Genomic DNA, 22,595 nt, shown 5'->3' with positions numbered 1-22,595 from the left:
CTGGATTTCGATTTTAAAATGATTATTATGTTCAGTGAGGGAGGGAGGTGAAGGGCTCCAATATCAATAGTCAGTCGCTGGTGTAATGAGCTTGTCAGAGGCGGGTTTGGTCACTTAGGCAGTGATGAGTCAGCACCAGGATTAGAGAGGGATGGGTAATAAGCGTGAATATAAAAACACACACACAGACACTGTATTCCGTGTTGTGTTTATTGATCTGGGCTGATGTAATCCCAGAGGATTGCAGCTGCTCTGCAGGGGATCATCTGTTTTGCACCTACACTCTTTAGACAATACCCCCCCTCTAGATTGTGTGTGAATGTTTGATGAAGATTGTTTTTCATAAGCACGAAACTAAGGGAAAACATAGCAGCGTAGGCTCAAGGCTGTTTTTGCAGACAGAAAAAATATTGCCCTTTGGGTCAAACCAACTGTCGGGGCAAAAATGTGAAACCATGCCAGTTCTGTCTGAGTTGGATCGCATGTAGCTATGAAGATGATTGGCTTAAAAAAAAAAGAAAGAAAGAAAAAAAAAGAGAATCTGCCTTTGTTCATTTTGTTTTGTGGTTATTTTAGACTGTTTCCTTTGAGTGAAGTAATGTTCCACAGACTCGTTCTCTATCTCTTGGGTGGAAACACACGCGAGCTCCCAAAGCTCATTTCCCTCCTGCTATTGAACAGAGAAGAAGAGAAGACACAGAAACATCAGCCCTCCTGAGGGAATCCAGTGCAGAACCAGGATAGTCCTGGATGAAGCCCGTTTTTGGAAATGTCTCTGCAGAATTCCACGGCATCCTTAAATGCATCCAGCAGTGCCTTGACTTGTTCCTGTCTTTACATATTCACTTTTCCCATGAGTTTTGTAACGACTTTGTCATATAGTCGTGATGAGCTATCGAGTTGTCCGGTCGGCGGAGCTGATTACTGTGCTGCGTGGGATGTGCAGCTCCTTATCTGTCATCCCTGAAGCTGGCTTAAGGTCAGCCTTTAATTACTTCTCATACGTCCATCACTGGCACTGATACTCCCTTCAGCCCGCCAGAGGCCAGGGGCCAGTCATCAGGAAAAGCACAAGACTTTTTGAAATGAACTCACTATGTAGGTCACCCTTCCTTGTGTTCTGTGGACAAATTCTCAGCATTTACTTTAACCTATTTGGAGCAGCAGATGGCTCGGGTTTTAGTGAATCAGGGCAATTTAGATGGAGTCAGCTAACATGCCAAGCACAAAAAAGTAGTCCCACGTTAAGGTTTTCTGGCACTCATTCTATTGTCTCCATCTGGTGCTCCAAGCAGGCCAACACAAGTACTCAGAATTGTTTTCAGATGCCACCTGAGGAAGATCTGGTGGCGGCTTTCATGCACAAATAATGTGGGACACATGGTTTGTTGTTCGGTGATGGTGAGACAGTATGAACGAGCCGAGCGGGAAGCGTGAACTGTCTGATCTGTTTCTTCTCCACAGTGTGGTCCTGCTCTCCAACGGCACACTGCTGATCACCCAGGTCAAGCCCAGGAACACGGGGACCTACAAGTGTGTGGGTCGTGGCCTCAGAGGGTCCCAGGTTACATTGGAGGCCTCTCTCCACATAGCAGGTACACATACACACACACACACACACGTGCATATCTGCAGTTGAACTGGTGAGAGATAAACACCTGTGATTCTGTAATCTGAGAGTGAGGGTGGGCATTTGGGTTGCATATTTATCCTGCCCTCCCCTCCCTTCTTCTTCTGCCACATCCCTCAGATGAAAATCACATTCCCTTATTGACATCCGGCCCAGCTGTATCCACTACACACGCCGCGCCGGAGCGTTTTCCTGCTTCTCCTCCTTATTATTTCCTCCAACAAGTCCAGCTGTTTGCCAAGCTTGTTTAGCTCAACAAACTTTCTGCACCTGGCTGAACAAACATTTAACATTCGATAACTTCGGAGTATGACGCGAACAGCCTAACGAGCGGTATAATTATGAGGCTGTGAAATGCTTAATGTCATTAGACGTGCCCCCTGTGATTTTCATCTAACATCAGTAGAAATTGAATCACTTTAAAATGAAAACATCACAACTGAAGCAACCTTAACTTGGTTGGTTGTGCATACAGGTTAGGTTCTGATACGCACCGGGAAAACAATGTAATACACACGTCCAGACACATCAGAGTTTTTGATATCGCACACAAGAGCGCCTGCTCTGTTTCTGTCTCACTGTAACTCCAAAAGAACTCCTTTAAACGGCTGCTTGAGCTTAAAGCAGGAACAAGCTGTAGTATCTTCTCATCTTACTAATCAGCCAGCATTTTGAAATGCAAGTGCATGCAAGTCAAATATTTTGAATGAGCTTAGGGCTGGAATTTCTCTGCGTTTCAGGGTCCCAAGTACTTTATTCCTCTCCAACAGACTCTTTTCCCCAAGGGTCTTGGATTAAGGAGCTTCGACTGTATCTGCAGTTTTAACCCAGTGAACCGCAGCTCCATTTAAATACCTTAATTCACTTAATCTGATGGTAATCCCTGCAGGCATTATAGAGGATTGTGTCACAGTAGAATTCAGTATTTAGGGGACAAGTTTAAACAGTCGCTCCATCGTGGCTCCACCTCATTCATTTCACTGCCCTCCCTCCCCCCTCCCAGCTTGACTTCCCTTTCATCTGCTAAGAAATGTGTGTTTTCTTCTGTTCCCATTAATTGATTTAGATCTCAGACTCATAGAAGGTCGTAGCCACTGACCAGCTTTCAGAGCGCTGTCGGCCAATAAAGTATTAATGACTTCCATTTGGGACACACACACAGTGTTAAACCACACAGTAGTGGAGGTCTTGTGAGTCTTTGTACCACAGATCACATTCCACTTTCTGTACAGGGGCTGCCAGTTTTGATATGACCCACCTCACACAGGCCCTAGTTAATTCCCACACAACTTGTATACCCAGTTCGCCTCCTCGCTACTGTGCGCTTTGTTCTGTAATTACTGTGGCCTGCGCTACAAATCAGAGGACTTTTCCTAACAAGACAGGAAATCCGTTAACAGAACTGTGAGTTGGAATGAAGCTTGCTCGAGGCTGCTCATGAAATTCAGAATCCGTAATGCTTCGGTGGCTTTGAAGACAGATTGATGATTATCAGAGGCCTCGTGTAACTGGAAATCAATTTCTGCATTCAAATTCCCCCCTCGCGCTGAAAATTCTCACCCTGTCCTTGCTCTCCGCTGCAGAGATAGAAGACATGGTGCCCAAGATGTCCAAGGTTTTCACGGCGGACACCCTGCAGCGGGTGCCCTGTCGCCCCCCACGCGGCAGGCCTGAGCCCGAGGTCTGGTGGGAGAGAGGAGGCCAGCGGGTGCCCACAGAGGGCAGAGTGTACCAGGATGGCTTGGACCTGGTCTTCAGTCCCACAGAGGAGGGGGATTCCGGCACCTACACCTGCGTGGCCCAGAACAAGGCAGGACGCAAGACACAGGAGGTCACTTTCACCGTGGCCAGTAAGTCATATGCAGACTGCTTTAAAGGGGCGCTTCACCAATTTTGTGCATTAACTGTGCTGCACCTGGAAATTGTTATAGAGTTTAAAAAGTACAAAATAAGAAAATAACCCTGATGTTTCCATCAGACTATTAAACAGAAAGCCTACAAGAGTACAAACTGAACACATTGGGATTGAAAGAAGTGGCCATTCAGAAGGCAGGGAGTATCTATTGAAAAATGCTATTGTGTTGCATTATGGGATATGTAGATCCAGTGTTTTCTGAGCTTTACCCATACTAGAGATAACAAAAGTCATCATATCTAGGCCTCTGATGCCTCAATTTAGACCTTCCTTTTAAAAATATGTCTCTTGTGAGTTCCTAAACTTTATGGAAGGTCAATACGAAATCACTTAAATCACACAGAAAAATCTCATTAAATGATTCAAAGAATGGCTCCTGGTCAGTTTTCGCTGTCAGGATGAATTATCCTCACAATTATCATCATATATGAATATAGCCAAATAAAGTAAAATGTCATAAATTGTTGTGTTTAATTTTAGTTTAGTTCTCTTTCAAATAGTAAGTCATCTTATTTAATGTCAGGAGCATGCTGGGAACACTGGGGCCCTCTACCGGATACATTAGAATTATTAATGGTGTCTGTGTTTAGTCTTGCCAGTGGGCCGAGCTCTTAAACGCTTTGTGTATTCCTTCAAAGAGAAGGACTGAAGGGCTGTTATGCATATACTGTTGGATAAGTGTAAAATGTGGGGACTGATTCTATGTTACTGGAATGCCTCTTTTCTACGTGTCTCCAAAGCTGCCCCGGTGTGGGTGATGAGGCCTCAGGACAGCCACTTAGAGGAGGGTAAACCAGGATACCTTCACTGTCACGCTCAGGCCAACCCTGAACCTGAGGTCACCTGGCTGCGCAACAACATCATGATCACCCCAGAGGTCAGTTATATGACACACACACACACACAAACACACTTGTTAGTGTCTTTGTCTGACATGCATAAACACATAAAAAAACCCCACCTAATATCTGTTTTTTTTTTTTTTGACATGAGGGAATTTCACCTAATTTATTTATTTTTCTCTAGGATTCTCGTTTTAAGCTGTTCCCTAACGGCACCCTGAGGATCAACAACGTGGAGGTGTACGACGGACAGATGTACGGCTGTGAAACCAAGACTGCCGGCGGCCGACTGTCTGGGCAAGCCAGAGTGACTGTGCTCGGTAAGCTGCGAGGGAAGTGCCCAGTTCGATCAATACGAACGGTAGATTATATTATTCTTACTGAGCGCGTGCTTACAGTTATCTGACCAGACTGACCGAAGGTTAATGTGTAATGAGTGAACTCATATCCAGGGCATAATGAGTAACGCAGCGCTGAGAAAAAAATAGAAAACAAACGCCGTCCTGCCCGTGGGCTTTTTGAGTCTGAATATGTGTTTCCTAAAATAGGAGGAGCACGTCTATGTTGTGTCTCTGGGCGTCCTGCAGGACACCCACAGAGGTGTAAAATATGACTCATGCACGGCAGCTTTATTCCAGCCCCCATTTTCACACATTATCTCCATGATAAATTCCTCTCGGCGTAGCTCTGCCGCTGTAGGATTACTGCGATAGATGACATGTCGCTGTTTTGTCTGGACAATCTCTCTGTTTGTATGATCTCAGCCTCTGATAGGCCTCCGTTTTTATACTCAGATCTGTGTGTACATGTGTGCGTGAAGCCACATTTCCCTGAATGTGTCTGAACATGATTTGCATCAGCTTTGTGTTATTTCATCTGCAGTGCGAGTAGCACAAAAGAGGCTTTCGCATGTGCAGCCCCCCAACCCCCATCAGTGTTTTACCACGTGTGTAATGCGTGTGTGGTGTTATGACTTGTGTTTCAGAGAAGCTGAAGTTCACCCCGACCCCCCAGCCTGCTCAGTGCCTGGAGCTGGATAACGAGATCACCATCCAGTGCTCAGCTAAAGGCCGAGAGAGCCCCACCATCCGCTGGACCAAAGCAGGTGTGCACGCCACTGGCTTAACTTTGCCTCACAATACTTTAAGTTGAAGAAGGAATGGCTGTTAAACACTTTCTTAAGGATATATCTCATCCATCGTGCAGCGGTACCCTTCATTCCCTTCATGCTAATGATGATGAATGCTGTTGCCACGAGAATATGTAGAAACACGCAGAGACTCTGCAATAAACAGAGTATGAGGAAGATCCAACATCATGGATCATTTTCTCCCCCTTCAGCTGCGTTTGCCATGACAGAGTCGATTTAACCACTTGAATCCCACACTCAGCACCAGCCTCAGCCCTCCTAACCCCCCTGCGTGTCCCTCTGTCTCCCCCTGCAGACGGAGGAGAGCTGCCAGCCCGCGTGGAGCAGAGGAACGGCCAGCTCCACTTCACCAAAGTCACCCGCAGCGATGCCGGCAACTACACGTGCATCGCCTCCAACAGCCTCCAGGGGGAGATCAGAGCCCTGGTGACCCTCACTGTGGCCGGTAAACCGCTCAGTCATCATCTTGGAGGCGGGGAATTATGAAAGAAAGGGTCACGCTACCGAATTAGTCATCAGTCCCACATCCAAAGAACTTGTGGTCTCAGCGCATCAGAGGGTGGTTTTATGAGGAGGGTCACTGATCATTCTCATCAAGTGGCATACACAGCAGCATTTATTGTGTGCTTGGTGGCCTTTTTATAGCCCAGTAATGAATTGCTTTTGGGTTGTGTACTGCAACTGAGAGGATGTTAACCACAGTCACCACAGTCTGTAAAGGAAATGTTATGGCCCAGTTGTGGTGTAAGTTTTGTACTAATGAGTGTGTGTGTGTGCGTGTGCGTGCGTGTGTGTGTGTATATATAGTGTACATTCGCTTTAAGGTTGAGCCAGAGAACACAACGGTGTACCAAGGTCACACAGCCATCCTGCACTGTCAGGCCACCGGCGACCCCGAGCCTCACATCCACTGGATGGCCAAAGACAAGACGCTGGACATCAGTAAGAACAGGAGGTAAATGAGACACATTGCACTGTTTAGACTCCCCCCGCCATCTTTCAGACGTGTTAACAGACGATTTGGATTACACTTTGTGATTACAGGTTCCAAACAGGATTGATTGCAGTGTTCACTATAGATTTAGCTTTGTGCTAATATAGTGCTACACACCTGAACACAAAGGGCTTCATGTGAGAGCGTCATATTTGGGACAGATTTGTTCTTAAGTGTCATAAAGAAGTGATTTAGGAGAACTTGTCACATTCACTAATTTCCTTGTGCTTTTTCTTAAGCATTCGTGAGCGGTCCAGACCTGTTTTACGAGTCATGAACAGATGTCTGCCGCTCTCCACACGGAGAAAAAGGTCGAATGAATCTGAATGAATTCACAATGAGTTTAAATACGTTACCAGAATCAGCCAAAATGAAAATACAGTACATAACTAACGTAGTTGTAATGTAAAAATGATATTCTGTTCACTGTATGATCACTGTGGCTTGTCGTTTACTGAGACTTTACTTCTAGATTTCAGCCGTCAGGAAAGTTTTCTCACTCCAGCAGCTGCCTGAGGGCAGACTGCTGTCCAGGTGAACATCCTGTTGTAACACCTGACAGTGTCACATCACCTGCATGTACAGTACAATATTCTGTCATCACATATCCCCTTCATGGTTGACATTTTTCAGTATCTGGCTTCATGGCAAACAATATTTCTGTCAAATTGTGGTGCTCTAACGACAAGTCGTTGACAGCTGTATTATTTAATTGACTTCGTCTCCTGTACCGTTTTCATCTTGCAATCTCCAGCAGTGTGGAGTCCTTCTCTTTACACTTGATTAAGATGTACAGGCAACAGCTTCAGGGGTGTTGATTTTGCTGACGATCATGAACAGGTGGCATTCATCAGGTTGAAACGAGCAATTTATGACACGTTTGTGCTGTTAAGAGATTTTGCTGAACTCAACTTCTAACAGTCGTGCGGCCGACCTCACAGAACAAAGTACGAGACGTAGGATAAGAATGCAAAAACGTTCTTGCATGAAGCCCATTGTCTGTGCAGTGGACACCTTTTTACCTTCCAGTACTGTCAGTATATTACAGCCTCACATGCCAGCCATGGAAAACCATTTTAGTATTTCAGAATGATTCATTCGGTTACATGGAGCCAGTCTGGCTCTTCTTTCCGGCCTCCTCCTGTTTCCCTCTTGTACATTCAGGACCCCCAGACCTCCACCTTCATCTGTCCCGTCCCCTTTTTCTTCCAGGTTCCAGAAGATGCCCAATGGCTCCTTGGTGATTACAGATGTCACTACGGATGACACTGGCAGATACACATGTGTGGCTGGAAACAGCTGCAGTATCAAAGACCGCGTGGCTCAGCTGTATGTAGTGGGTGAGTTTAACACATACATGGGCTCACAGACAGGCTTCCTTTATCAGGAACAACGGTGCACACACGGGCCGTACACAGAGATCACAAGTAAAGCACGAAGGCATTTATTAAACCTTCACCCTCTGCCTGTCATCCATCTCGACAGGTTAATAACCACAGCCGCATCTCTGACGCCACAGCTGTCACTGCGGTGATGGGATTGGACAGACGTTAGATCTAATAACGCCTCACACTCTGAGGCTCCTTGTGTGCTGACCGAAGCTGCAAATTAAAGTCACACACTTGCACTAGTGTCCCGTATCAACTCATTTTCTTCCAAAGGAGAAGGATTGTATTCCAGATTAGCTCTGAGTAGGAGACAGTTGAATTAGTTGTTTGTTGTAGCTTGTCACGGTCAGCGTGACAGATCTAACAAAGCCAGGGAAGAAACTGTGTGAACTTGGTGACCGTTGATCTATAAAACAGATATGGGCTTGCCATTTGCTTTGGTAGGCTGGAGTAATTGTGTGACAGCTTTTTAGCTTTTGCTTCATGGCTACTTTAACTGAGTATGTGATGTTGATTGAAGACTTGGATGCGTTAAAGATGACACATCCTTTAATTTTTCGGAGCGTTTTAGTTGACCATAACCGCTGCCTGTGTCCAACAGACAAACCAGTGCATTCCTTTGATGAAGATGGCGACAAGGCTCCTTACAAGATGATCCAAACCATCGGCCTGTCTGTGGGAGCAGCTGTGGCTTACATCATTGTAGTGCTGGGACTCATGTTCTACTGCAAAAAGAGACGCAACGCCAAGAGACTGCAGAAAGGCCAGGACGGAGAGGAGCCTGAGATGGAGTGTCTCAATGGTACTAATGCTTGATGGAGAAGAATGTTTTTGGTTTGTGGTCAGGCGGTTGTAAAATCAGCCAGGAGCCTCTGCTGATGTTCCCCCAACTCCATGGTTCCCAAAGCAGTGTAGAAAAGTGTAGGATATTTGCTGCCATCTTGTGTCCATCCTGGGTATTGCATTTAACATGTGGCATGCCACAGGTCCAAATCAAATTTGACGAGACAGACATTAGCTGTGTCTCAATTTCACACAGATAAACTAACTCTGAGCAGATTTGGGGGGATTTGTGAGTGTGTAGTGTCTGGAAATAACCAAATGTAATTGTGAATGATGGTGAAACAGGTCCTGGAACATCTCAAAACACAAGAAATTACAGTTACAATTACAATCACATTTTTTGAAAAACATTTTGCTTTGTCTTTATGAAGCTTCGTTGGTCGTGACATTCCAGAGTCGCAGTTTGATTACATTTGACAGCATGATGGCTAACTGCTAAAACAGTATGCTATAGAGATTAATATATAGTGTGTATGTGCAGTTAGTACACAATGTGAAATTGGGACAGAGCGGGTGAGATCTGTGCAGACCCCCTGCTGAAATCTTTTTTCTCAACATCTTTGCTCCACATTGATTGAAATCTTGTTCTTTGTTAACTATCTTCTTTGATGATTACCTTAGATTCAGCTGAGCAGAGCAACAAGTATTGCATTTGTTTGTTGTTGTTGTTTTTTTTAACAAGGCATTAATGACTGAATTGCTCTCTATCTGGATACACGTTACATTTACAGTGAACTCTAATACCTGCTGAGATCTGCTCTTTGTCTATGACCTTTGACCCTGTGGGATGTGTGTTGTGTTTATCAGGAGGGGCCATTCAACAAAATGGCCACACCACCGCTGAGATCCAGGAAGAGGTGGCACTCACCAACATGGGCACCATGGCAACAACCGAGAAACGCCACAGCCATGTTAACAATGATAAGCTCCACTTTCCTCGAGCAAACCTCCAAACCATCACTACTTTAGGTAGTCTCATTTCTACTCTTCTCTTCTGTGTGTGTTAGCAGAGTGAAGGTCCTCGTGCTCTGGTGTGAAGTGACCTGATCTCAAAGCTGTAACATGATGGTGTGTTCGCCCCATAAATCAACGATGTACAGCATTTCTTTCTGCTCTGACGTTCACTCTGAATGTGTGTTCAGGTAAAGGTGAGTTTGGTGAGGTGCTGCTATGCAAAGCTAAAGGTATCGAGGAGGGCGAGGAGGAGACGGTGGTCTTGGTGAAGAGCCTGCAGACCAGAGACGAACAGCTCCAGCTCGACTTCCGCCGTGAGGCTGAAATGTTCGCCAAGCTCAGCCACCCCAACGTCGTCCGCCTGTTGGGCCTGTGTAGGGAGGCAGAGCCCCACTACATGATCCTAGAGTACTATGACCTGGTAATCACACAGAAACATGGAAACACACACACACACACATTTATAAGGATTGAAAAATTATATATATGTATTTTGACCTGATATAATGTTCTCTTTTATGCTTTTATCATATCAGGGAGACCTAAAGCAGTTCCTACGAATTTCCAAAAGCAAAGATGACAAGGTCAAGTCTCAGCCAATCAGCACCAAGACCAAAGTAAGTGTTGAAAGCTGTACCCTGATTGACAGCTCACAGCATCCTGCACACCATCTACCATGCAATAATAAAAGAAATGTATGTCAGCTTAAGCATATGAATATCATTGCAAGTTGTCTTATTCCTTGTGAGTCCCTCAATAGTAATATTTATAATAGTAATAATAATATGTAGACATTTTTGAAAACTCGCTTATTTGCTAAGTTTCTTGAGAGTTTGATAAGATCAGTAGCTCTCATGTCTGTACGCTAAATATGAAGCTACAGCCAACAGATGGTTAGCGTAGAATAGCATAAAGACCAAACATGGGGACCTTTCCAAACTTACTAATTAACATTATATCTTCTTTGTTTAAGCAAAACAAAAAGTGAAGAAATTAGAAGTCACAGTTTTGCTGGAGTTGTGTGCTGGACAATTAATCTCTTGTCCCTTGACGTCTTGTGACTGTGAGGTTGCTGGGCAACCAGAGGAGACTTTTTTTTTTTTTCCAAAATGAAAACTGATGCAAACAAGGAAAAGCCTTGATAATTATATTGTTATATCAAAGTCACTTGACCCTGACAGTTTTTTTCTGTTTTTTCCTCTTGTCCTTCAGGTTTCCATCTGTGCACAGGTGGCTCACGGGATGGAGCATCTGTCCAATCACCGTTTCGTTCACAAAGACCTCGCCGCCCGAAACTGCCTGATCAACAGTCAGAGGCGCGTGAAAGTGTCGTCGCTCAGCCTCAGCAAGGACGTCTACAACAGGTCTGCTAGAGAAGGAACTTGATGTGACAATAATCAGCTGCTTTATTCAGCTATTGCAATTACATCTCTGCTCATCTGGATAATTAGAGTTGTTTCCACCTCCTTGTCATCTCTCTTGTGCGCGTAGTGAGTACTATCACTACAGACAGGCATGGATCCCGCTGCGCTGGCTCCCATCAGAGTCTGTGTTTGAGGACGACTTCTCCACCAAGTCTGACGTGTGGGCCTTTGGAGTGTTGATGTGGGAAGTGTTCAGTCACGGGGAAATGCCATACACCAAACTCAGCGATGATGAGACGCTGGAAGGTCAGTACGACGCTCAGCAGCTCCTTTTTAGTCCAGTTTCTGATTCATTCTGATTAATTTCAAGATAAAACAGGCCCCTATTGATCATTAGATGTGTTTGAATGTAAATTAAAGAGGTGGTGTGTAATCAGTTCTTGAGGGGAGTAACAGAATATCCATTAAATGTAGCAATCGAACAGCCATATCTTTTTCTTTCTGATTGGATTGACCCCCCTCTCTCCGCCCCTGTAGCCCTGCAGACAGGGAAGCTGAAGCTGCCCATTCCAGACGGATGCCCCTCCAAAATCTACAAGCTCATGGCCCGCTGCTGGGCGCTAAGCCTCAAAGAGCGCCCCTCCTTCACTGAAATCGTGCACGCCCTGGGAGACCTGCCCTCTGACAGCAAAGTCTGAGACGACCACGGCCCCACATCAGAGGGGAACTTTGACCAACCCCCTTCCCCCAAAATAAAGACAGGAATGCTGGATTATTAGTCTCACACATTTCAGGGAAGAGGGTTGAGGAGAGAACACTTTTTTTATAATATGCATTTCAAACAGTGGGTGTGTGGAGAAGACTTCTTTGCTCTATCAGTGGAAACGCACTCATGTTTGTGTGAATGGCTTCTTGTGAGCAGTGCCAGGAGTTTACTTTTGCCTTAACCGCAGCATGGACGACCCCCCCACCTCCCCTTCTCCTTCGAGTCCCAGTCTGTGGTTCCACTGTGACCCTGCCTGCCTGTCTGCGGCCGCTCTGTCCCAGAGACACTTTGTTTCACGGAGCCTCACAACCTCAGTGCCTCTACCCCTCCGCACACACACTCACCCAGACCTCCAACTGCTCTGTAGGGATGTTCGATACAGTGCTTTTATCAAAACAGATTATTGGTCTGAAGTTTAGGAAATACCCCTGAAACTTAGGTTGACTGCTCTCTCAAGTCCTCTGTGTTTTCTCATGAAACTAGAAAGAATATTGAAGGGAAAGTGGGAAATAATGTGTCTTCAGTGGGACAGTGAAGCTTCAATATTCCATCAACCAGTGGTGTGTTCATCTGCATCCTGAGTCCGTCACCCTCACAATGGAGGAGACACCTCGAGTCTCTGTCCACCAAGGACCCATCACCATCCTCCAAAGTGTGTGTGTGTGTGTGTGTGTGTGTGTGTGTGTGTGTGTGTGTGTGTGTGTGTGTGTGTGTGTGTGTGTGTGTGCGCGCACCACGGAACTGTTCCCATGCTCCAGTGTACGTTCGAAGAAGAAGAGGAACGGGGTTTGCATGAAGGTTCGCCGTCTGTAACGCTTGTGGTTCGCGCCGCGAGGGGACTTGTGGAAAAAGTAATCCGTGTTACGGTAACACTTCAGGAACATAAAAAAAGATCAAGTTTATAGCCAAGGAACATTATTGAATAGATGAGATTGTGCCAGTGTGGCCGTTTTTTATGAGTGTGTTCTGTTCATGTATTAACTTGGAGGTGCTTATTGGTCACGACCTATGGGTAAGAATATCCGTTATACCACACCAACATTGTCATGTTGTCTCAGTTGCGGGGATGCAGCCTATCACTGTGTTTAACCTGCATCATAATTTGTTCAGAGGTCCAATCACAGTTTCCCTCCCGGTCCAGTTGTTTTGTGCAATGCTGCAAAGTGGACCATCACACCAGGCAATGTGTACATAATGTAGAAGCCATGCACTAACTTCACTTAAAAGAATATCCCTTGTTATCTCTATCATGTTGTGTAGTAGGTCATGCAGGTGCCTGTTTATTTATGATGAAGGTCCTGTTTTTTTTAACTATGTTTATAATAGGAAGGTACTTCTCTGATGAAATCATTCTCATGGTCCATCTCAATGTGCGTTCAGTCTGGTTCAGCTGAATCTGCTAACACAAAGTACAAAGGAGGTCAGAGGAGTGACTGCTGGTCACCAGTACTCGTTTAAGTGCCTGGTAAATGAAGGATTATCTTAACTGTTTTCCCTTTTTATTTTATTTTTTTTTTTTTGTTACATTATCTAATCAAATGCAATGGCCTTTGTTTATGAACTTGTTTTTATACGTTGTTTTTAGTGTAATGTTTTTATGAATGCTAGGCACTCACACCGATGTCTTTTTTAATCTGCTTCAGCAAATGTTCACAATAATCACAGATATATACAAAAGTATACATGCTGCTGTCAATAAAGGTTCACAGTGTTTGTACCCAGTGTGTTGTGATTAATACTGTACATAGTCAAAAACCACTTCACTAACGGCTTCCAAAATATTCAGTTGTTGGGGGTTTTTTTTCTCTTTTAGTCTTGTATGAAAATCAACTTTCACTGTATTGAAGCTTGAATGATATGATATGTCCCTTTCGAAGAAGCTTTTCACTCCCAGTTTGTGTGGTAATGCAGGTGGAAGCAGAAACCACTTCAGAAACTCTTCCATGGTCATGTATGTAAGTAAAATTCAAAGATCTTAGTATTCAGCTACTGAAACACATTAAATCCATATTGCTGGGTATTCAAACCAAATTGCTCGGAAAAGAATCATGGGAATTTATTAGCTTCCTTCATCCAGAATGTTGCTGCTTGCAGAGTTTTCATGAAGGCTCCTGCTTGCAGCTGCAAGACAAACAATATAATGTTCAGTAAAAATAATAAATGTGATGATATGTCCTGAGGTGGATTACCTACCTCAAGCAAGTCTGTTGATTTTCAGACTGTAAATAACAGGTGCCTGTAGGTACCAAATCAATCTCAGAACTGATGGAACGCCTTAATAAAAAGTCAGAAGTATTAGAGAGAATATGCAGTTTAGACTGGATGGGCTGTAATATGTAAAACAACTGCATTGTCCTGTAAAACCACCTACAGTCACAGTCCCTCTATCCCACTGTTAATCCAGTAAATTCTCCCAGTAACCACTGGGGGGAGCTACATATCTTCTGTCGGTCTCTTTAAACCTGACCATGAAAGTGTGCTAACAGGTTCTCCATTAATCTGTTTGTAGTAAAACACTAACACAGCATTTTATAGCTAGGAAATGGATTCACTTAAGAGTCCATATTGTCTTGGATTAGTAACAATGTCCTTTGTTCTGATCTTAATGTCTTTATTTGAAATGTCACATTTTATTTGGTGCTCACAGGCAACTTCAGCAGTTCACTGTAGATATGAGAGATTTGCCTACATCGTAGCATATGTGGCAGCTTGGTGATCTTCTGCACATATATAGTGAAGGATGAAGAGGCTCAAATTCAACTTTTTTGCCATTCAGTGTCTGTTAAATTTTACTTACTCATTTGACAAACTGGGGACAAATCACGAAACGTCAGCTGATTCAATACTAGGGATATTGTGGCCACTTTTTTCCAAGGGCATTTACACCTCAGGGAGCACATTGTCTGGTAAAAGCCCATACGCTTGAATCAATATCCAGAGTGTTAAAAACCCTTTTCAAACACCACATTATGTTGCATTTGTTTTAACCTGCCTGGAGTACCAGATGGGTGGTGTTTACTGCATCATTTCTAACCCTTCAGATAAGTACACCAGGGAGTCTTTTGATAGATTTCACTGCGATAGTCCTTTTTCTGCAGAAGACATGTCACAACAGTAGAAGAAAATGTGTAAGTAATACAGTTAATGATGGCTGGATTCCATTTAGCTGCTTCAGTGTCAGGGTCTTATTGTTCATGCTGTCACGCTGTCACCACTTACTGGGACGCTCGAACAGATCATTAATGTTGTTAGTAACACCTGTGCTCGTCCTGGCATGACAAGTTAAATCTGCAGGGTTACAATGTGGCACAGCAGCATGTTGAATGCAACTTGCATACTTTAAAAATAGTTGTTGCAAATACTTATAGACCATATTCATGTTGCGTGCAGCGTGTGAACAGCAGTCAGTGTGTTAGTGTGGTACAGGTCTAGTCTTCGTTGTATTTAGTGTGTTAGGAAAAGGTAGGTATACGATGCACACACACACAAACAAAATAAGAACCTATACGTGTGATTGTTGGAATAACGTAGTACCTGAAGTGACCTGATGCACATCTGACTGAGTTAATCTAAATTTAGTAATGCAGCACTGCACAAAATCCCATCTGAACTCAACAAGTATTTCCTCTGACAGAGGAGAAAGTCCTCCAGCCAACACAGATCAATAACGACACGTTTTGGCATAAAAACCGTGGGAAAACGTGGTTTATGGTATGACAGTGCAACCTGTGGGGAATAAGAAGTTGGATGTTCTGTTATTTTGGTGCCTCTGCCCGTCCACGGTGACGTTGTCGGTAGCGCAACCATTTTGGTATTTATTCCAATGAGCCTGCCCTATCGACCAATGACAGCGCTACTCAGATAATCCTCAACCAATCAATAGGCGACGCTGTGACTCACCAAATAAGGAGAGACAGCACCATATAAGGAAACATTGTATCTCTTTATAAGGAGGGAAGTAGTTCCTAGGTTGTAATATCACTCCGCTGTCGTAAACGCTGCTTTAAAATTAGATGTTTTTTATGCTTCCCTGAACCGTGAGGAGATAAATGTTGCCCTACTGATGGAGTAAAAATAAATATATGGGTGCCAAAAGCCAAACATTTGCGTTATTTTCGGCTTACAGTGCGGACTACGTGACATGGCGGAGCGACAACAAGAGCGCGCTTCGCGTTTTCCTTTTTGAGAAAGTGCTCGGAGTTTTGGAAATAGAGGAGGAGGGTGAACCGAAGTGATCCGGGGTTGAAGGGTCTTGGGGGCAGCATCACTTTCGAAAGTTTGTCTCGGTTATTTCCTGGCGTCTCCAAACCACCAACTGGCCTGGTTTGTTTACATTTTGTGGCCCGGGCGTGTTTGCATTTTATCAGTCGTTTAACGAGGCAGCGCGACAAGACCCCAGCTTGTTTGGCTGGTGTTGAGACACTCGGTCCAGTAAATAGAATGTTACCGAGCCGGGTTGGATCGGCACCATCTGGAAACGGCTCAGCTTCAGGCAGAGGTACCACAGGACACGGTTCGGGGGTTGTCGGCGGTGGGATCCGTCCCGTTTTGATCAGAGCAGGGCAAGCTTTACCGGGGGTCAGCGACAGCGCCGGCGCTGCCGGGCGACAGGGGGAAAGAGACGCCGTCGGGATGCTGGGCGCTAATGGTCCAGGCGGTCCGAGAGGTGCGAGACCGGGGAACGGGACTGGCGTGAATCCTCTGCAGACCGCCGTCCAGGGCAACATGGTGGGGTTAAACACCGGCGTCGTGTTGCCTCATGGGGCCAGGTTCGACCCGGACAGGGAGAGCGCGCCTCTGTGCAGCGGCTCGGATAATGACTCGGACTCCGCGGATGATGATGACCCGGTGGGTTCACTCGGGGACAGCAGGAGAGGGGTGAAGCGGGAGAGGGAGATGGAAGCGGCGGTGACGGGGCAGGAGGTGGGAGTACCTTCCGGAGGCTACGGCATGGTGCCCGGAGGGGTCGCCGGGGCAAAGCCGGGGAAGAAGACACGTGGGCGCGTAAAGATAAAGATGGAATTTATTGACAACAAGTTGAGGCGGTACACCACCTTCAGCAAGAGGAAGACGGGTATTATGAAAAAGGTGAGTCAGGTGACTGTGTTTGGACTGCAGGGACATTTGATTAGTGTGTCTTGGCTTAAATATGCTGCAGTGTTACACATGGTGCTGTGTCTTCATTCATTCATGGAATTAACAATGAGGTAGAGGTTACACCTTAATGATCAGCACAATTAACAGGTGTGGGGAAAGTGCTGCGTGGAAATCATAAACAGTAAAGACATGAGGTCTTGTGGTAACTGGCATCACATTATATTTAGAGGCTACTGACTTTCAGAAAATGTAAATTATTTCTTGTAAAAGACGAACAGCCTGACAGGATGTGAGGAAGTCAGAACATTCTTGATAGGCAGTGTGCTTTAAATAGACTTGAGCAAATGACAGATTCTATTTATGACCATGCCCACCCCAACTATCACACACACACACACACACACACAGCCTGACCCATGAACACAGAGTCCCAGATAAACCAACATCCATGCACCTTCATATGCACAGAAAGGCGTAGAACTGATGGAAGGTGTCCCCATCAGTAGCCCTCGGTGCACAGGCTGTTTCCTGTGTCACTGTGAGGCAGGGCTTCGCTTGCAGGCGGTGGCGGCCATGCGTTGGTGAGCAGCAGCGGGGGCCTGTAGGTTCCAACAGCTGACTAAACCCCAGGGGAACAGCTCAGGAGACGGTCGGAGCATGCACTCGGACAGAAGAGGGAAGCTGGAGACTGGCTGTGCATGCATCCCTTCTGATGCAAGGCCTCATCCAGTCACTGATGACTCGCTCTCAGATTTGTGTATTTCTAAGCAGGTGACGGAGAAGATGAAAGAACTTGCTTCAAGTTAGTCAGGATTGCCTCCATCACCGTCTGCTAAGTTTGACACCAGCCAAAGCACACAAAGTATTGCTGTGTGAAGTTGATTGTTTGTTTGGAGTCGAGGTCAACTGGTGACCAGAAGAGGCCATTTTTCATTATGACAGTAAACACACAGTTGTAAGCAATGCCTTCTTGTAGTGTGATAGTTTTAATTTGTCTTTGTGTTACTTTGAAGCGCCTGTACTCTGCAGCATCTTTTTTCTTTTTTTTTTTTTTTACGTATCCCAGACTGTTGTCGTGGAAACTGAGGTGTCTTTATGTAGGCTCTTGGCAACGTGAACACTATTTGACACAGCGTGCGCATGGAGATTTTTGAAAATGTTGCCCACACTATGTCAGCCATCACAGAAATTGACAAGTGGGTGGAGTGGGAGGATTCATAGTAGACTGGGCTCAAACTGGTTTCTAGGATGAGCCCAGTTTCACAGTGAAGGATGTGGTGAGTGAAGCACAGGCCTGTTTGCTCTCTTCTCGTCTGGATTTAGGTTACGTGCATGTAAACGCTTGCACAATATGAACTGTTCAATTTGTGGTGCAGGGTTACTCAATTAATGCTTGAGGTTCCCTTTTTTTTTTGTTCCATAATTTGTCCAGAAAAGGACATGTTTTCATTCACGCTCCTTCTGTCGCTGTGTTCAATAAGACTGTTTTCATTTCGGCTTGTCATAGAAGGAAAAGCACGGTGTTGTTGTCAGTGACATACATTCTGGTTCTGTTCCGTTTAGATGCCTCAATAAGCCATGAAAGTGAGGCAACATGCACAACACCAGGGCTCTGGTTTCCTGTTTACACCTGATCTGACCTGCTGCGATGTTGCTGCTGAAGCAATTAGTCAATTGATTAGTTGACAGAAAATTCATCAGAACCAAATGCAGCTGATTGATTTTGAACATTCGCTGACTCCAGCTCTTTAATGTCAACACTTGCTGCACTTTAGTGTTTTTCTATCATTTTGATTGAAGTATTTTTGGGACTTTTGAATAGTTGTTCAGATGAGAAAAGAGCAATTTGAAGAAACGATCTTGGACTCTGGGGGACTTTCCAGCTAGCAGCTAGATACCGTGTATCCACAAGGCTGCCTTTGGGACCAGTGTTCTCAGTACCAGCAGACAAAACGAGATAAAAGATGAAAAATAAGCCACAAAATGTTTTTTCTGTTCATTTGAACTGCACATATCTTTGCACCCAGGATTGCATCTCATGTGCCTTCTTTATTTGGTATATGGCCTTAATGGGGATGCTTTGTGTGACAGAGGAACCAATTACAGCCAGAGTTGACCCTGCCGTCATGAATATTTATGAGAGAATCAGCGGAGCGAGGAAACTTATTAAAGCATTGTGTAGGTCTAGTTTGTGCTGCCACCGAGCTTACTTAAGTTGACAAATGAGGCCTTTTCTGCATTGGATGCTGGCCAAACATCAGGCCCCGTTCTTAGAGACTGTGTGACTGCTGCAGAGCTAATCAAGGGAGACAGGAGTTTATGACTGGAGCTGTGTAGTTCATTACCTGCTTCTGCACTGCTGCATTAGCAGAAGGCGAAGTGAATTGTAGAACCAGTTAGAGATTAGTTAAGATAAGACCGTCCTTCAGTACACACACACCAGAAACCGCCACACGATTGAGGTAGCTCAGGTGAAACGAGCGCGGCGTGGCATTGAGTGGCTGCTCATCATTAGCCTCTCTGTGCTCCGCTCTCCCATTATTACACAAAAGACAATTCTATGATCAGCTTCAGCGCGTGCCCACAGATATAGAGGGCCGGCCCGATACGGCCCATAATGAACACAGTGTTAGGGCACCGTGGAGTAGACCAGCGCGCGTTGTTTTATAACAGCTCAATAAAATCCTTAAATTTGAATGTGATTCGTCTCCTCCGTCTTGCTCTGCCTGCCGGAGCGTTGCACTCCAGCTTACAATGGCACATTTATCAGCTAGCTGCGGCTGTGCTGTGCTCACCAAGGTGATGGTAATGGCATTGTACCAGAAGCATCCTCCGCATAACTTATGACTCATTTAGATAAAAAGGCTTTCTCAGGAGTTCACTCTGAGTGCAGCCCTGGTTTGTGTGAGTGTGTGTGTGTGTGTGTGTGTTGGATGGAGTTGAACCTCATTGTGCTTTTCCTCCACACTGGAGTGCTTGGATGTGAGTGATGATGAATGACAAGGCGGCAGGCTGCGCGAGTGGCCTCGCGTCTCACCTCTCCATGTTGAGAAGGATTCCTTGTGTCCTCCTTCAAGACTGGAGTTACTAACAGACCCCCTCCCCCCACCCCCCCTACAATCAGTCTCTAAGCTATATCACCCTCTCTATTCTGGGAGCCTTATCTCATGTTATTTTAGCTTCATTTGTGGTATACGTCAGAGTTCACTACAGGGGTATTTTTGGGTTTTAGTGTTTTCTTGGCTAGGTTGTTTTTTTTCCAGAGGTTCACCTTTGGAATCTCTTCCCAGTAGAGATTACTTTGTCTGTGAGATGAAGGTAATCCAAGCCCCAATTTGGAGAACAATGTCTTTCTGATGTTTGAATTCTTGGCCCATCCTCTCTGTCAGATTCTTGAATTGTCTTCTTTCTGTTTCGCAGGCCTACGAACTCTCCACCCTGACGGGAACCCAGGTTCTGCTGCTTGTGGCCAGTGAAACGGGCCACGTCTACACTTTCGCCACCCGCAAACTCCAACCCATGATCACGAGCGAGACGGGCAAAGCCCTGATCCAAACATGCCTCAACTCGCCGGACTCGCCACCCCGCTCGGACCCCTCCATGGACCAGCGCATGAGTGCCACGGGCTTTGAGGAGACGGACCTCACCTACCAGGTGTCTGAGTCGGAGAGCATGGGCGACACAAAGGTTAGAGGCAGAAACAGGAAAGGTTAAGAAAAATTCAGAACGCACTCCGTCTGTTTTGGGATGATGGTAGCTGTGATTCCCCAAATTTGAAAGCAGTCATTTCTCTCCCAGTCCTCACAGCCCTTTCCCCCGCTTTCAGCAAGAATGGCACTCGAGTTGAAGTCTTTATGACTCACTGACTGTCTGCTTTCTACTGTCATGCTTTGCACTGCAAATTTCATAAAAAAAAAGGTTTGATTAAAGCACCGTAGAGTCACTAATGGATATAGTGGGAAATCTCTCCAAAAAAGGCCAGACTAGCACACGAGGAGAGCAAATGTATCAAACCCGCAAGCAGTTGTGGAAAATAATCTTTGTCCTATTGTAAACACAGTTTTGAACTTTTGCCTGTAATATGCGAGGCCTGTGTTTTGGGCTCGCGGTTTAGTTCTGAGCACACGCTCATTTTTTAAATTAAACCTGAAAGTCTCGGTAGTGCTTCAAAGTGCTGTACAGTGCAGGGAGCGCCAGATCAAATGTAGGGTGTTATCCCACTTACTAAAGGGAGCTGCCTGCACTTTACCTCTCTGACCTCTCATCCAGGAAAGCCTCGTAACACCTCGGAGATAAATCACTGCGGGCCTGGGTTGTGTTAGGATGAGAAACGTGCAGCCTGCTGTATGGAGGACTTCGGTGTTTATCTTCGGTTTTGGGATGGAGCTGACTTGTGTTGGTGGATGAAACAGTGAGACAGTTGAACAGAACTTCCATTTTGGAAAATATCGTTATATCACGCACTTTGTGCAGTTCGTCGAGCTCGTCAACCATCTAAAAACCAGCATGGCAGAAATACGTTGAATTTAGGTGATGATGTGTTGCAAAGAAATCTGCATTCCTATTATTATTTGCTTGTGTGACCTACTCTCATCCCTCTTGAAAAGCAGCAGCATGCGTCCCTGTGTTGCATCCCATGCATTTCCCACTTTAAGCGATTATGAAGCGATAAATTCGTCAGTGGACGCACTTATCTGTCCACACCTTCGTGCCATCATGCGCCGGGAAGCCGAGATTCCCTCCGCTGTTTACACGGCTTAAGGACGCCCCTTTGAAGACGGGCAATTCCAGGCCTGTTTGCCAGCATGCTGTTTTTACAAGGCACTAACTAACACGTACCATACACCGTCAAGCATGGGAGATCAACCTTTGCATGTTAAGCCACTCTCATGCCCGCTCTGCTCATTGATAAAAATTAGATTCTGCCTGTGTTGCCATATATGGTATGGTTTCCCTGCCTGCTCTCTTGGCTGAGGCCCCTCACATTCCTTATAAGCTGCAGCTGTCTTTGGAGTCCTGTGATCCCCCCCCTCCCACCCCCCCACTCCCCCACTCATTTAGTGATATGGAGGAGAGGTATGGATGTAGATATGAGCAGGTGGAATGGAAACATTTGAGCAATACTTCACGTTTCACATACTGTCTGTTTAGGCGGCGAACAGGGACGCTGTGACCTCTGCCCCCCCTGCTGCAGTCATGACTGTGGGAGAGCAGCATGGGCCTCCGTGAGCCCTGCTCACAGAGGGAAGCACGAGAAACTGTCCCTGTGTGATCCATGTCAGGATCAGCGCTGTTACAGTTAGGACATGGCAGGGGGACACGGAGGCCTGGATTTCAAGGCATCATTTCTACGCAGTAGGTCTGACGAGCGGTCGCTGCGTGCATCTCTGCAGCGTCTGGACACTATTCATCAAGAGAGTGGTATATCATACATACAGTCCAGGCTAGTCTAAACAGTTCACGGTTTGCAAAGGCTGCTGGAGGAAGTGGAGGACATGTTGAAGAAGCAAAAAAGAGGCTCAGGAGATAAGTGAAGCAGACGTGATTCAGTGCTGTAAGCATTGCTCGTAAAGTCATGTGACAGTAGAAATTGTGGGTTTTTGTTTCCTGCGTTTCTCTTGCTGGACTAAAAGAGAGAGGGAAATGGGAAAA

General features: G+C 45.5%; 2 protein-coding genes across 3 annotated transcripts in view; both read left to right on the top strand.

Annotated features, from left to right (window-relative positions):
• Positions 1–13,563, top strand: part of ptk7b (protein tyrosine kinase 7b) — a 75,098-nt gene extending 61,535 nt beyond the window's left edge. The window contains exons 6-20 of the mRNA XM_041947327.1: positions 1,465–1,595; positions 3,214–3,480; positions 4,286–4,422; positions 4,572–4,707; positions 5,373–5,492; positions 5,833–5,982; positions 6,345–6,492; positions 7,744–7,871; positions 8,521–8,721; positions 9,570–9,731; positions 9,905–10,137; positions 10,253–10,333; positions 10,929–11,080; positions 11,208–11,386; positions 11,618–13,563. Of these exons, the coding sequence (XP_041803261.1) occupies positions 1,465–1,595; positions 3,214–3,480; positions 4,286–4,422; positions 4,572–4,707; positions 5,373–5,492; positions 5,833–5,982; positions 6,345–6,492; positions 7,744–7,871; positions 8,521–8,721; positions 9,570–9,731; positions 9,905–10,137; positions 10,253–10,333; positions 10,929–11,080; positions 11,208–11,386; positions 11,618–11,778 (2,386 nt within the window). The 3' untranslated portion in view covers positions 11,779–13,563. The remainder of the gene's footprint in view (positions 1–1,464; positions 1,596–3,213; positions 3,481–4,285; positions 4,423–4,571; positions 4,708–5,372; positions 5,493–5,832; positions 5,983–6,344; positions 6,493–7,743; positions 7,872–8,520; positions 8,722–9,569; positions 9,732–9,904; positions 10,138–10,252; positions 10,334–10,928; positions 11,081–11,207; positions 11,387–11,617) is intronic.
• Positions 13,564–16,066: 2,503 nt separating this feature from the next.
• Positions 16,067–22,595, top strand: part of srfb (serum response factor b) — a 21,058-nt gene continuing 14,529 nt past the window's right edge. For both annotated transcript variants that reach the window (XM_041947085.1, XM_041947087.1), the window contains exons 1-2: positions 16,067–16,934; positions 20,364–20,630. In XM_041947085.1, coding sequence (XP_041803019.1) covers positions 16,287–16,934; positions 20,364–20,630 — 915 coding nt within the window. In that variant the 5' untranslated portion in view covers positions 16,067–16,286. The remainder of the gene's footprint in view (positions 16,935–20,363; positions 20,631–22,595) is intronic.

This window comes from Chelmon rostratus, chromosome 11 (genome assembly GCF_017976325.1).
Source record: "Chelmon rostratus isolate fCheRos1 chromosome 11, fCheRos1.pri, whole genome shotgun sequence".
Taxonomy (NCBI): domain Eukaryota; kingdom Metazoa; phylum Chordata; class Actinopteri; order Chaetodontiformes; family Chaetodontidae; genus Chelmon; species Chelmon rostratus.
This window is presented reverse-complemented; position numbering and strand designations above follow the sequence as displayed.